Here is a 15,487-nt window from a genome sequence, read left to right as displayed (position 1 = left end):
TGCATTTCTTAAATGAACTTTTAGTTTATATCTATTTTGAGTCATGTTCAACTCATTTTATATAGTATTCCTAATGTTTGCAGATTGGTGATACTTTCTGTATATAACCATCATTTTGTATAGCCATCATTTATTATTTATTTATTTTTTACTATTGGCGCTGCTTTTTTCTATTTCTTACCTTTACCTGGCCCTTGGTACTATTTCTCCCACTGACACCAACAGTGAGGCACCAATCCTTTCACTGCCCCACTGTTGATGACATAATTCCTCTCACTGAAACCAACGATGGGGCACTGTTCCTTCAGCTTTCACAAACAATGGGCTACTATTCCTAGAACAAATACAAAGGATGGAACATTTTTTTTTTTTTAAATCTTTCCACCGACTCCCAAGGGCGGGGCACTGTGGCCCCCCCTCCGACTCCCAAGGGCGGGGCACTGTGGCCCCCCCCTCCGACTCCCAAGGGCGGGGCACTGTGGCCCCCCCTCCGACTCCCAAGGGCGGGGCACTGTGGCCCCCCCTCCGACTCCCAAGGGCGGGGCACTGTGGCCCCCCCTCCGACTCCCAAGGGCGGGGCACTGTGGCCCCCCCTCCGACTCCCAAGGGCGGGGCACTGTGGCCCCCCCTCCGACTCCCAAGGGCGGGGCACTGTGGCCCCCCCTCCGACTCCCAAGGGCGGGGCACTGTGGCCCCCCCTCCGACTCCCAAGGGCGGGGCACTGTGGCCCCCCCTCCGACTCCCAAGGGCGGGGCACTGTGGCCCCCCCTCCGACTCCCAAGGGCGGGGCACTGTGGCCCCCCCTCCGACTCCCAAGGGCGGGGCACTGTGGCCCCCCCTCCGACTCCCAAGGGCGGGGCACTGTGGCCGCCCCTCCGACTCCCAAGGGCGGGGCACTGTGGCCTCCCTCCGACTCCCAAGGGCGGGGCACTTTGAGACCCCCTGCTTGTAGCCTAGGCCACTTAAATTGCTAATCGTATAAATATTTTTGTACAATTCCTTGCTAATACCATAACAAAAATATTGTGCTCACTCCTATGCCTCTGCCCATACGCAACCCATATTGTAGTGTCTGCAGCTGGGAGCTCCTGGTTGCCCAGCTATGTCAGCATGCTTTCCCTATAGCAGAAGAAGGTATGACCCTCGTGATTCTGCTCAGGTGGGCACCTGAATTCACACACTGACATCACTCCTGATCAAAAGAAAATATATACAATATCACTATGCATTCCTGTTTAGTTCAGCTAGTAATTTTGATGTTCAGACAGATAAATGAGACTTTTGGACATCTCAAAAAACAACAGTTTTTGTGCTCCTGAAGGACATCCAGCAATGATAAAGTTTGCTAAGTGTTGTCATATAGCTCTGTCCAAAATCTTGATTAAAAAGGAAACATTTCACAGGGATTTAACTGTGAAGCCAATCCAGAAAAAAAATTTCTCCAGTGGTATGCAACCAAGCCACTTCTGTCTACAACGCTTCACTGTCATCCTCTCTGGACACACTAGCCCCCCTCACTACACACAGAATCAGGCCCCGACCCCTGCAACCCTGGCAAACAGATGACACCAGAAGTCTGAAAAAACATAGCTGCGCTCTTGAGCGCCTATGGCGTAAGACTAAGTCTCAGAGTTCAAACAATATAAATCTGCCCTCCAAACTTACAATTCCTGCCTCCTCACTGCCAAGCAGACCTATTTTATCACTCTAACAACTTATCACCTCGACCCCTTCAACTCTTTTCCACCTTCAAATCTCTAATTCTTCCTCCACTGCCTCTACCCACTAAATCGCTCACTGCGCCAGTCACTTCAAACATAAGATTGATACAATTCTTGAAGAGATCTTCTCTGTACAGATACCATCCCTGCTTAACACTCCATGTCCACAGGTACAATCATTACGTCCCTCATTCAACCGCACCACTATTGCTGAGGTTGCTAATCTTTCTAATGTCCAGCTAACCCCCTGCCCTTTGGACCCTGCTCCTTTGCAAATGCTACGTTCACCTTCTGGCTCTATTCTACAATCTCTAACTTGCATCTTTAGGCTGGGTTCACACTGAAGCGATGCGGGAACGCCGCAAATCCGCGGCGTTTTCCCGCATCGCATGCCTCCCGCCGGCAGTTCACACTGCCCTATGCGGACTGCTGGGAGTGTCAATGAAATGTTAATGACACCCCCAGATCAGTTCGCAAATCGCAGTGCGATCTGCAAACTCTGACAGGAATCAGATCGCATGGTGTGAACACCCATGCGATCCGATTCTGCTGCGGACCAAAAAAAGGGTCCATCTGTATGGCTGAACTCGCATCGCACAGAGATCGGATGTGATTTGCACTGCAGTGTGGTGCGAATCGCATCCGGTTCTCGCTGCCGCAGCGGTGTGAACCCAGCCTTAATCTCTCCTTTTCTTCTGGCATCTTCCCTAACTCTCTAAAACATGCACTAGTCACCCCCATACTTAAAAAACCCTCACTAGACCCCACCAATCCTAACAACCTGTGCCCCATCTCCTTGCTCCCCTTTTTATCCAAACTTCTTGAGCATCTGGTTTACAACCAACTGAGCAACCACCTTGCTGTGAATAACCTTTTCGATCCCCCTCAGTCTGGATTTCGCCCTAAACACTCCACAGAAACCGCCCTCCTAAAACTAGCAAATGATCTACTAACGGCCAAAACCAATGGACACTATTCTGTACTCCTACTGTATTGAACTCTATTGTAACTGTACTGTCTGCCCTCATGTTATGTTATAAAGCACTGCGCAAACTGCTGGTGCTATACAAATCTATTATTATTATTATTATCATAACAGTGGATGACCTATTGATGTCAGTATATCCTCGAGTCAAAATAATATAAGCATGCTGTGTACCCTTTACAAATAAGTGGAGTTTAGTCCTTCTAAGGGCTCATTCACACGTCTATTTAACCACTTAAGCCCCGGACCAATTTGCAGCCAAAGGACCAAGCCCCTTTTTGCGATTCAGCACTGCGTCGCTTTAACTGACAATTGCGCAGTTGTGCGACGTGGATCCCAAACAAAATTGTCATCCTTTTTTCCCACAAATAGAGCTTTCTTTTGGTGTTATTTCTTCACTTCTGCGGATTTTATTTTTTGCGCTATAAACAAAAATAGAGCGACAATTTTGAAAACAAATGCAATATTTTTTACTTTTTGCTATAAAAAATATCCCAAAAAATATATATAAAAAACATATTTTTTCCTCAGTTTAGGCCTATACGTATTCTTCTATATATTTTTGGTAGAAAAAAATCGAATTAGCGATTATTGATTGGTTTGCGCAAAAGTTATAGCGTTTACAAAATAGGGGATAGTTTTTATAGCATTTTTATTAATATATTTTTTTTTTTTTTACTAGTAATGGCAGCGATCAGTGATTTTTATTGTGACTGCGACATTATGCCGGACACATCGGACATTTTTGACACATTTTTGGGACCATTATCATTTATACAGCAATCGGTGCTATTTAAATGCACTGATTCCTGTGTAAATGACACTGGCAGTGAAGGAGTTAACCACTAGGGGGCGGGAGAGGTTAAGTGTGTGTGTTTGTTTTTTTGGTTTTTTTACTGTAGGGTGCGTGGCTTGGCGGCTGACGTCACTGATGGTCTTTCCCTATAACGGGGAACAGACGATAAGTGACAGGCTCAGTAGGAAGCATGAGGAGAGGTTTGTTTACACAGACCTGTCCTCGTTCTTCAGCTCTGTGACCCGATCACGGGACACCAGCGGCGATTGGGTCCGCTGGTCCTGTGGCCACGGAGCTCAGGACCGGGTTGTCCGCGGCACGCTCCCGACCCACGGCACTTGAAGAGCAACATACAGGTACGTGCTTGTGCCCAGCCGTGCCATTCTGCCGACGTATATGTGCAGAAGGCAGTCCTTAAGCGGTTAAACAATGTTTTTAAAGCCTCCTCCATCCTTCAATGCCGGCCATGAATATTACAATGAGCACCACATAGTATGGTATTGTATTAAAAATTAAGCAATATGCTGCTTCCAGGATCAGCTTGCCTACATGTATTTCAATGGTAGCATGCCGTAACCACACCTTAAAGCGGAGTTTCATTCAAAAGTGTAACTTCCGCTTATCTGTCTACCCCCCCCCCCCCCCGGTGCCACGTTTGGCACATTTAAGTGGGGAGTGGGGGCCTGAGCTGCCATTCCTTCAGCTCCCCTCTCCTTCCTCCGCTGCCGGGCCAATTAGAAATCGCAAAGTGATTCGCGCATGCACAGTAGGGAACCAGTTGTGAACCAAGAACCCAGCAAAAAAGTCAAATTATTAAGACTGTCACTCATCAATATGGAGTTTGACTGCTTTAACACCTTTTCTGCTCACCCAATCTTCCCTTGGACAACCACCTGTTCTCTAATCTAAGTTTACAATTCCAACTTTTCTGGTGCGCAGAAGTGGTCAGGATCTTGTTTTTATTTTTTGTGCATTATCTTTTTGAGCATAGAGAATTTATGACGAAGGCCGTGATTGTATAGGAAATCTGTATTTTGTTTTGCACGGCCTTGTTGTGTAGCAACGTTTTCAACAAAATCTGAATTTCTACCTAGATTTAGTTTGCAAGGATAACTGCTAAATTTATTACACAGTGCTAAAGATACTTTCCCTGGATAAAACATTGTGAAATTAAGAGTATTATGTAACATACTCAATAACTCTGTTACTTCTGCAAGGGTTACTTTGACAGATGTGCAGTCAGCCTTTGCATTCCAGTTATGTGTATATAAGCTTCATAATGATAGGTGTGATTTGATGATGATGATGATTTGCAGTCATTGCTTATTAAACCACAGATTGGTTTGTTTCCAGTAAGCCATAGTCATTCTTTTGGTTTGCATTGTTATGAATGCACCTGCACAGAACAAACAGCAGTTTGCCTTGCCTCAAGCAGTTCTTATGTGTGTTTGTGTGTAGAACAATCATATCATATATAGGTAAACATTCGTATTCTGTGCTGGTAAGGTATTAGGGTAGTTTATGTACCTTATGACTTTAAATTATTACTGATATGAATTACAAAGGTATTGTAAGCAAAGGATAAAAACCTACAATCTAAAGTTGTAATATTAATGCCATCATAGCTTTTATTACCTCCTTCCTATTTTTGTTTCCCCCTCGCTCAGCATGGCCATCATTCCCAGAACAGCTTGTATTTTTATTTTTTGTTTCCGTAAATAAAAGGTGCTCTCTGAAGTGAAGAGGAAGGACATCACAATCTCTGCCTCATCCAATCAGAACATCTTGCATGCGTTAAAGTACAAGCGGAAACTGACCTCTTGTGTTCACTGTGCAGAAAGAAAGCCTTCGGCGCAGGACCTGAAAGACCATGGTGATAAATGTAGTGGTGTCGATTATTACAGTGATTCTTTGCTTCTACAGTCAGTGTCGAATTTAGACACGGGGCACTTTGTCTGGGGGGGGGGGGGGCTCAACATGGAATTCTAATTTATGGCAGATAAAAAAAAGTAAACTGAAATGAATAATACACTGCATTTGTTCTAAAAAAAAAAAAAAAAAATAGATCTCTGAAGAAGACTTATTTCTCAATTTTATTGACTCCAAGAATACACAATACACAGGTAATTGGAATTGGTGTACATCGGTTATCCATCACACTACAATATTTACAAAAAGCCTTTCTTCCTGCACTTAGCATCTGCAAAATCTTTAACTCCTCAAACTGTATCATCTTGAGGGCACTGCCCTCAATGGCCAGTAGGCACAGAGCACTTATTCTTTCATGAGTCATCGTGGATCATTTTTTATCTATGCAAATTTGCAGTCTTTCTCCCGAACAACTAGTGACCAGCATGCTCAAGTATATTCTAAGAGCTACACTAATATCTGGAAAGGTATAAGCAAGCCCTTCATTGTGTAAACAAAACTGCCTGAGATGGCATAAGACACGAACAAAGCCAGGCAAAGGCTACAAACTGGACAATTTCCTCAACAAACACACCACTGAAGTCTTGAGGGAAGATGAGTTTCATTTTTATTATATTTTAATAAAGGAAGTCTGGGGTCCCTTCTGGTAGGGGCGGGGGGGGGGGGTGGGGGTTCACTCTGTCTGAGGGGTCTGGGGCATTGGCCCTGTTGCCCCCTTTATAAATGCAGAATTGTCTACAGTGGTCCCACAGGTATGGAACTAATATATATATATATATATATATATATATATATTTACATCTCAAAAAGTTGGAACGCTCTGTAAAATCTACAAAAAACAGAATGCAATGATTTGCAAATCTCATAAACCCATATTTTTTTTTCCATATGACATCCTCCCAAGAATGCACCTTGCATGGCCGCTCCAGTGTGATCTGTCACCCGCTTCATCCAGCGTACACAGTGGGTGACTAACCACTGTACCAGCCCACTGCCAGTGTCATTTGATCTCTGTGACCAATCATAGATCACATGACAGTTGTAAACAATGGCCTCTTTTCATGCCATTCGTTGTATACAATTGTGTTGCTAGCTGTGATTGGTCACAGTGATCACATGGTACAGACAGGGCCAAACACAGCCCGTTTGTACCATGTGATTAGCTGTGACCAATCACAGCTAATCACAACAATAGACAGTGTCTACACACTGGCATTCAGTAAAAATATTTGGTTATAGCAGCAAACCGGAGCCTAGGAACCCGAATGGAAGACCGGATGAAGATGGCAGTGTCAGGGAGATATGACAGCGCTGCACTGGAGGGCTCCCTGTACAGATAAGTCTGTCATAATGTGCTAGTATGCGGTGCATAGTAGTACATTATGCCTTAAAACTGCAGGGGGGCCCATTGCTCTTTTTTCTTTTTTTTTTTTTTTTTTTTTGACGGTCTACTACCGCTTTTAAGTGGTATGATAAATGATATTTAGACTCGGTAATTCACATTAATTCAGCGAGTGACTTTTAGGCTCTTACAAGCAGACTGTTTGAAGAATAAAACAAATAGATTACCTTTTTAATCTTTGCCCCAACAATAAAAATGTGTCCATTTGAGGTTGTTCTGTGAAGTATCCCGCTTTTAATTGGAGTACATTGCAGAGATTTTAACAAACTTTGTTGCAGTTTCCTACTTTTCTCTTACATTCACTGACTGACACAGCTCCTTTACTTAAGACCATCAGGTTGTTACGCCACCTTCAGGAGAGGAATAGGCAGAACATGTTAACATGTACAAAAACCAGAACTTTCTAGTTGCGCCCAAGGGGCGGTCCCTTCAGTAACAACCCCCCCAGCCTGCATCCTGCAGCCTCAGTTTTTTTTTTCTGCCTAGTGAAGGAGATGGACCTAGCAACCCTGAAGATAGGTTTTTGTGCAAGTTTAAAGTGGTTGTAAACCCTTACAAACCACTTTGACCTACAGGTAAGCCTAGATGAAGGCTTACCTGTAGGTCCAAGCAATATCTCCTAAACCTATATGGTTTAGGAGATATTTGCCCGAAAACGGGCACCGCTGACTACGGCGCATGCGCCGTAGACAGCGGCGCACTGAGCGCGGCAGTTCCAAGAATGGAGCTGCCGCATTTGTCGACTCCCGTGCGCATGCGCGGGAGTGACGTCATCGCGGCTTCGACGAATGACAGCGGCGGAGCTGCGAGACGCCACTCCCGTGCGCATGCGCGGGAGTGACGTCATCGCGGCTTAGCCGAACGACAGCGGCGGAGCTACGAGACGCCACCAGCAAGATGGATGCGGCGGACTACAGGGGACAGCGGCGACTTCGCTGGCTCCTGTGTCAGGTAAATGACACATAATGGGCTACTATGCGATGCATAGTAGTCCATTATGCTTTACCTTTGCAGGGAAAAAAAGAGGAAGTAAACTCATCAGGGTTTACTTCCTCTTTAAGATCCTGTGATCTGCTATCAACAACTGGCTGGGTGACAGGCTGAATACCCTTATCATTGTAGTCTCCCCAGCCTGGCCAGCGAGCGTGTGCAGACCATAGCTACGCTCTGGGTCAGCCACGACATGCCCCTCAGGCTCCAGGGGCGGCGCTCAACGGGCTACTGATGTCTGCGTCAGTGTGCCGTGGCCAGCAGCCACCCCGTACTGATCGGAGAGTGGGTCTGTGATGGAATCTACCCAGCTTGTCCAGATGGTAAGTACAGCTCTCCGTGCCTCGTTGGGGCTGAGCAGCTGGGCATTCCCTGGGAGGTTGATTCGGGGGTCCCTCTCCTCCCTCTCTTCTCTCCCTGGGGGGGGGGGGGGGTGCTGCATGGGCTGCTGAGCGGTGTGTGTACCATAGACAGGGGTCCCCTGGGAGGCTCTAACTTTGGGTGGCGGGCTGGGCTGGGTGTCTGTGCCCTGGGTGTCTGCTGTCTCTCTGCTGGGTGTCTGGAGGTCTGCTATTGCTGATCGCCATAGTGCTGTCTGCCGCCATTTTCTCTGTCCTTTTTCACTGTCCTCTGTGTACAGTTGTTTGGTGTGACCAGGGAGAAGCATGGTCAGGAACCATTCTACTATAGTTCAGCGGCCATTTTCCCTGTGTTTATGTCCTTTATACTGGATGCTCGGCAGCCATTTTTTGTAGCCTAGCGCGTTTTTTATGCCCAGTGCTGATCCCTGAGGCTCAGAACAGCGCGGTTTCCTCTCACAGATACCTGGGAGCTGACACAGGACACAGGCACTACTAGCTGGATGGCGCAGAACTCGGTCGGTGGTGAGTCCTGCAGTCTGCAGCAGTTAGGAGGGTGGGACTATACACCTGTTCTAAGTCCCCAACAGGTGGCAGACAGGGTGGGTCAGCTTGGCTTCAGAAACTGGTGTTTCTTCCCACGAACTCCAGGCAATTGCAAATAGTTTGCCTGCAAACAGTGCAGTGCCTCTGGACGCTGTGTCGGCGGTCCCTGTGTAAACACCCCCTGCCCCCACCCCGTCCTCCGGGGAGAGCTCTGACGCAGACTTGGGCCCCGCTGAGACTGGCGGCCCCTGCTCTGTCGTTTCAGATGACGCTGACCAGGACCAATCGGAAAAGTGGGGATGAGTCCCCGCCCGGGTCCACGTGCAACAAATCGCTAGTTGGAGCACTTGCATGATGCCCTGAAGATTCAGGATACAGCAGATGCCTCTGCTGATGTAGCGGTCCTTTTGGGTCCTGTAAGCCAGCCTGTGCACCTAAGGTGTTTCTGTATCTGACTTATTTCGATAAGTTCATATACAAGGAATGGGGTAGACCGCAACGGACTTTTTTCAGTCCCAAAATATATGGCGGTGCGTTACCCCTTTGAGGAGAGCCTTCTTAAAAAATGGTCAGCTCCTCCACTCGTGGACCTCCCTGTATCCAGGTTAAATAAAGTAACCACAATCCCGGTAGAGGGGACTCCTGCTTTTAAGGACCCCATGGACAGGAAGGCCGAGGCAGTGGCCCGTTACATGTTTACGGTTGTAGGGTCAGCAATGCGACCAGTACTGGCCTCCGCACTTGTGTCACAGACACTTACTGAGTGGGCAAAACTTTTGCACCACGAATTGGGGGAGCAACAGGCTTCTCCTGTCTGCGTGGAACTAGCAGACCAGTTAGTGCAAGGGCTTAAGTACATTTGTGACATGGCCCTGGATACGCTTCCTTTGCTCTCCAGGGCTTCAGTGTCAGCAGTGGTGCTGAGGCGCCTGATTTGGCTAAAATGCTGGTCCGCAGACCAGGCAGCTAAAAAAGCCCTGACTGATCTACCCTTCCTTGGTGAATGGCTCTTTGGAGCCTTGTTGGATGACATCATTAAGAATTCCGCAGGTGGGAAGAGTACCTTACTCCCACAGGCCAGAAAGGCTAAGGAGCTACGCCGTAGGCAAGGGCCCTCATTTTCCGCTCACAAATGGCTTTTTTGTCTGCCTGGGGTTTTGGCTAAACATCATCAGGATGACCTCCTGAAGGACAAAAGCGCCCCTGGAACCGCAAGTCTAACAAGCCTGCGAGCAAGAGTGCTAACGCATGAAGGTTTGCCCCCATCCGTCTCATGTGTGGGGGGTCGCCTTCGGGAGTTTGCAGCCCGGTGGGCCTCTTGGCTGTCCAACCAATGGGTCTGCAAACTGATTTCCTCTGGCTACAAGATAGCGTTCCTCTCTTGGCCACCAAACAGATTCTTCCCCTCCAGCATACCCTAACTCCCTTACCGCCGGAATGCCCTCATGGAGGCGGTAAGGGACCTGGAAACCAGAAATATTCCAGGGGTTCTTCATCAATCTGTTTGGATGTACCCCTTCCTTTTTGGGAACTGAAATCTTGGACCTAAAAGCCCTCAATTGCTTCGTGAAAGTACAGAGGTTCAGAATGGAATCAGTTCGCTCAGTAGTCGCTGCACTCCATCAAGGGGACTTCCTGGCATCTTTGGACATCCAGGATGCGTACCTACACACCTCTGGCATCAGGTTTCGGCGATTTGCAGGTGGGGACGCCCACTACCAGTTTGTGGCTCTCCCTTTTTTTGGCATCAGCCCCCCGAGTCTTTACCAGTTCTGGCATTGCTGCGACAACGTGGGATCCTAATCGTAGATTACCTAGACGATCTCCTCCTGAGAGCATCTTCCGCCTCAGAATTAAAGGAGGATGTGGCGATCACCATGCAGACCCTGCAGGAATTTGGGTGGCTGTTGAACCTAAAAAAGTTGGTGCTTATACCGACTCAATGACGAGTACCTAGGTTTACTGCTGGACTCCATGGTAGCAAGAGTGTTTCTCCCTTCAGACAAGCTGCAGACACTTAGAACCGCGGTAAAACTGTCGATGAACTGCAGGTGGTCCTCGCTACGCTTCAGCATGCAAGTCCTGGGGCTCATGGTGGCCTCCTTTGAGGCAGTGCCATACGCCCAGTTTCACACCAGAGTCTTGCAGAAGGAGATCTTGACGAAATCTCCGTTATCCCTGGATTGGCAGATTCAGGTGAGCCAGTCAGTCAGGGACTCCCTGCTCTGGTGGCTGAGATCCCCGGCACTTTGGTCCGGGAAGTCGTTCCTACCTCTACATTAGAAAGTGATCACAATGGATGCAAGTCTGACTGGCTGGGGTGGAGTCCTGGAAGTACAGTCGACCCAGGGACTCTGGTCGGGGGAGGAATCCAAGTTGCTGATCAATGAGCTTTAGCTACAAGCGATCAGGCTATGCCTCTCCACATGGTCAATGAGACTTCGAGGGCGTCTAGTCAGGATCCAGTCGGACAACACCATGGTGGTGGCGTCTGTCAATCAAGGAGGAACAAGAAGCTTGGCCGCAACACGGGAGGTTGCTCACATCCTTCAGTGGGCAAAGTGACATCTATCGGCCATTTACATCCCGGGAGTGGAGAACTGGCAGACAGACTACCTAAGTCGCCAGATGCTGGACCCAGGAGAATGGGCGCTGCATCTGGAGGTGTTCAGACTATTGTGCCTGCGATGGGACACACCAGACGTGGATCTCCTGGCTTCCCGTCTCAATCAGAAGGTGCTGAGATTTGTGTCGAGGACAAGAGATCCTTGGGCAGACGTGTCAGATGCACTGGTGGCTCCATGGGGTTAGTACGAACTGATCTATGCCTTTCCTCTGCTAAAACTACTACCCCGTCTGATCCGCAGAGTGGAGACCGAGGGGATTCCAGTAATTCTGGTTGTACCAGATTGTCCTCGGCATCCCTGGTACGCCGACCTAGTGCATCTGGTGGCGGATGCTCCCTGGTGACTGCCGTTACGAGAGGACCTTTCTGTCTCAAGGTTCGATTCTCTATCCTGCTTTACCATTGCTGGTTTTAACAGCATGTGGTTTCTCCGGTGCGTCCACCATTAGCCCCGTGTGATCTGAACCTGGTGTTATCGGCACTTCAGAAACCGCCGTTTGAGAATATCAGAGAAATTCCCTTGTTGATTCTTTCCCAGAAAGGGGTCTTTCTTGTGGCCATTACATCGCCCAGGAGGGTTTCGGAACTGGCGGCCTTGTCTTGCAAGTCGCCTTATCTGGTTATCCATAAGGATAAGGTGGTGTTGCGTCCGCAACCTTCTTTTCTGCCGCAACCTTCTTTTCTGGTTTTGGCGTTCCACATCAATGAAGACCTTGTGTTACCATCTTTGTGTCCTAAACCGACACACCCTAAGGAGGTGGCCCTTGATTCCCTGGACGTGGTCCGGGCTCTAAGGGTGTATTTGTCTGCCATGGCTCCCTTTCGGAAGTCGGACTGTTTTGTTTCGGTAACCAGTCGGAAAAAAAGGCATGACAGTCTCGTCTGCCACCATTTTCAGGTGGATCAGACAGATTGGGGTACAGGCCTACGCCTTGAAGGGGCAGGTGCCCCCCTTTCCGGTCAAGGCCCATTCCACCAGGGCAATTGGAACTTCTTGGGCCTTCCGACATCAAGCGTCTGTCGCTCAAGTGTGTAAGGCGGCGACTTGGTCTTCTGTTCACACCTTAACAAAATTCTACAAGGTAGATGTCAGTGCATCAGCTGATGCCTGTTTTGCAGGCAGCTGTGTAATTTTGCAATCACACTTAAATTTTTCTGTTTTTTGATAAGAAACAGTTACCTTTTTAAGTATAATGCACTGTTGCATTGTTACTGCAAGTTCTGATGCAGTTAGATAAGGTGGTGACTCCCCTGTTAGGGAAGCACTTCTGTTTTGTGGGTGAAGTTTTTATGTTTCCCATCCCTCGTTGTGACACTGCTTGGGGATGTACCGATGGTCTAAAGTAAAGGATCTGTGTCAATCAGTGAACGTAAAAGAAAATAGGATTTTTGTACTCACCGTAAAATCCTTTTCTCTGTAGTTCATTGACTGACCGACACAGCACCCTCCACTCCAATTTTTTACGTTATACTGCTTGTTGAAGTACTGAGGTTGCAGGATGCAGGCTGGGGGTTGTTACTGAAGGGACCACCCCTTGGGCGGAACTAGAAAGTTCTGTTTTCTGTACGTGTTAACATGTTCTGCCTAGTCCTCTCCTGAAGGTGGCGTAACAACCCGATGGTCTAAAGTAAAGGAGCTGTGTCAGTCATTGAACGTAAGAGAAAATAATCCTATTTTTCTACTCTGAGGGAAAAAGCCATTTGTTCCAATCTGTTTAACGGATGCTGATTCTGAATGGGAGGGTCTGGATTCATTATTATCACCTGGTGCATGCTCAATGTTTAAAAAAAAAAAAAAAAAAGTGGCGTGTCTGCTTCCCTTTTTAGAAGTATTTATTTAACCCTAATGCCACGTACACACGGTCAGACTTTCCGCCAGAAAACATCAGACGGAATCATTTCATCGGATATTCCAAAGCTTCATCTGACTTTTTTTTTTTTTTTTTTCAAACATTCTGATGGACTTAGAAATAGAAAGAACATGTTTTAAATCTTTCTGATGGAATCGATTCCTATCCGGAAAACCGTTCGTCTGTATGCTATTCCGACGGACCAAAAACTACACAAGGGCATCTGTTGGCTACTGGCTATTTAACTTACCTTTTCTAGTCCCGTCGTATGTGTTGTACGCCACCACGTTCTAAACTATCGGACTTTGGTGTGATCATGTGTAGGCAAGTCCGTTTTTTCGGAACTCCATTGAAAAAAACATTGTGTGTACTCTGCATTAGAGTATCTTGGCAAAACTTAAATGACTTTTTGTAGGAATGCCTAAAACTAGTCTTGTATCTTAGTGCAGACTGATGGCAAAAATTGGTGAGCCAATTGCACAAGAAGAAATTCAATTTTTTTGTGTATGGTTCTGAACCCACAGTGTACAGAATGACTCTAGGCTGTCATATTGCATTGAATTTTTGAAAGCGGAGTTGCCCTTTAAGATCACATGTAAGCAATTTTCTTTATGCTACTTCACACTATAGTGTAAAGAAATAACCTGCCAAATATGGCTGTTTGTTTTCAGGAAATGTTTTTTATTGATGTGAATAGATATGTTCCATGCAATAAAGACATAGGTTTTACATTGATTGTGGGTATTACTGCTTGCACTTCCTTGTTTTGTGAACAGTGGAATGTTTGCTGGGATGGTTAATAGGCTGACATTCAGGGACTGTTACAGCATTTGAAGAAGAGAGGAGCAATTTCTCCTTCATATGACCTGGAAGTGGCCCCCCTAGCTGACCGGAAATAAAGCAAAAATATTATGCCAATTTAACTTAAAAACACTCAAATGGCCTTTGGACATCTACCACAAATGAGTGCCTTGCAGGTAAGTCACTTTTTTCGACCTGTCTAAATGCACGTTTTTGTTCTGACAACTGATCGCTTTCTCGTACTGCTTCAACTTGGTTGATCCACGTAGTTAGAGTTCTGCAAGGTTTATTCCTTTTTTGTATGTCATATTAGTGATATGCCAGGTTGTTGCTGGAGTCTGTATGGTGCGTGTTTTTAGATTTATGGTATCTGTGTATATAGTTACATTCTAAATTGTGTTATAACAAGTCTGGACAAAATTTAAAAGCCTGGTAGGCAGTTTGCCTAAAAATAAAAGTCCCTCCTTGCTTTACTGTACATTTTGTTGATCATGTAAGCATACGCTCCCTGATTCCTTTAATTGGTCCTGCGGCTTTCAAACTGGACTGAATCTTGATGTAATGGTGTAGTGGAATTCTGCTCCTAGCTAGTCTACATGGCTCTGTCAAGGCTGTATCCCCCCTTCATGTTGGATGTATTGCAGACTCTTCAATTATGAAGAGGGTTTAAGATAACTCCACGGGTATTTTTTATTTATTTTTTCATTCTTTTTGAATGTCCTAATGCGAGGATGCAACCACCAGCCTCACAGTATGATCTGTTTTTAAAGTCCATTTGGAATTTGTTTGTTGGTTGAGATAATTTAATATTTATGGTTGGAATAACTGGAATTCCAGTGTTTAATGATCTGTTTAAGATATTTGATATGATTAAATTTCAGAGGTGTTATTTGCAAGGAATAGTACATTTTGAGGTTAAAAGTTTAGACGCGATGGGGAGTTTAGTATTTTGCAATGGTGATTGAATTTTTTCTTTAATGAATATATATAGATAGATATTAAAGTGAATATTGTAAATGCTTAATTTTTTTTTTAATTAAAATAACAAATGTCATACTTGCTTTTGCTCTTGTAGTGGTTTTGCACAGAGCAGTCCCAATTAGCCTCTTTTCAGGTACCCTGCCAGTGCTCCTGGCTGCCCCCCTTCTTTCTCTGCTCAGTGCCCACATAGCAAGCCACTTGCTCTGGGGGTACATGTGCTTGCTCACACCTGAACCACCTCTGTAAGACCCACAGAACAGGGCTCTGCCCCTCTGCTCCCTCCTTACTGTCTGATTGGCACTGCTGTCTCTGAGCCAATATGGAGGGCAAAAGCTGAGAAAGCCACTGCCCTCATGTATAGTGCTCGATTGAGATTTGGCTCACGTAAGTATAAGAGGGGCGGGGGGGGGGGCCGGGGTAGCTCTTTACAGAAGATTCTTTTTTTTTTTTTTTTTTTTTTTACCATGATGCAGTGAACTCATTGTCGTAAAAAAAAAGAAA

General features: G+C 46.4%; 1 protein-coding gene across 3 annotated transcripts in view; it reads left to right on the top strand.

The window, feature by feature from the left end:
• CORO2A (coronin 2A) overlaps nucleotides 1-15,487 on the top strand; it is a 209,395-nt gene that overhangs the window by 29,443 nt on the left and 164,465 nt on the right. The window contains exon 1 of one of the 3 annotated variants that reach the window (XM_077475305.1): nucleotides 5,212-5,375. The exons of 1 other annotated variant lie outside the window; for it this stretch is intronic. In XM_077475305.1, coding sequence (XP_077331431.1) covers nucleotides 5,373-5,375 — 3 coding nt within the window. In that variant the 5' untranslated portion in view covers nucleotides 5,212-5,372. Of the gene's footprint in view, nucleotides 1-5,211; nucleotides 5,376-13,976; nucleotides 14,182-15,487 lie in introns of those variants that run through there. One more of the 3 variants, XM_077475304.1, reaches the window with a different exon arrangement.

Source organism: Lithobates pipiens, unplaced genomic scaffold (genome assembly GCF_037356315.1).
Source record: "Lithobates pipiens isolate NorthernLeopardFrog02 unplaced genomic scaffold, aLitPip1_a1.2 Scaffold_13, whole genome shotgun sequence".
Lineage (NCBI taxonomy): Eukaryota > Metazoa > Chordata > Amphibia > Anura > Ranidae > Lithobates > Lithobates pipiens.
Note: the sequence above shows the minus strand (reverse complement) of the source record. Positions and strands in the feature narration are given on the sequence as shown.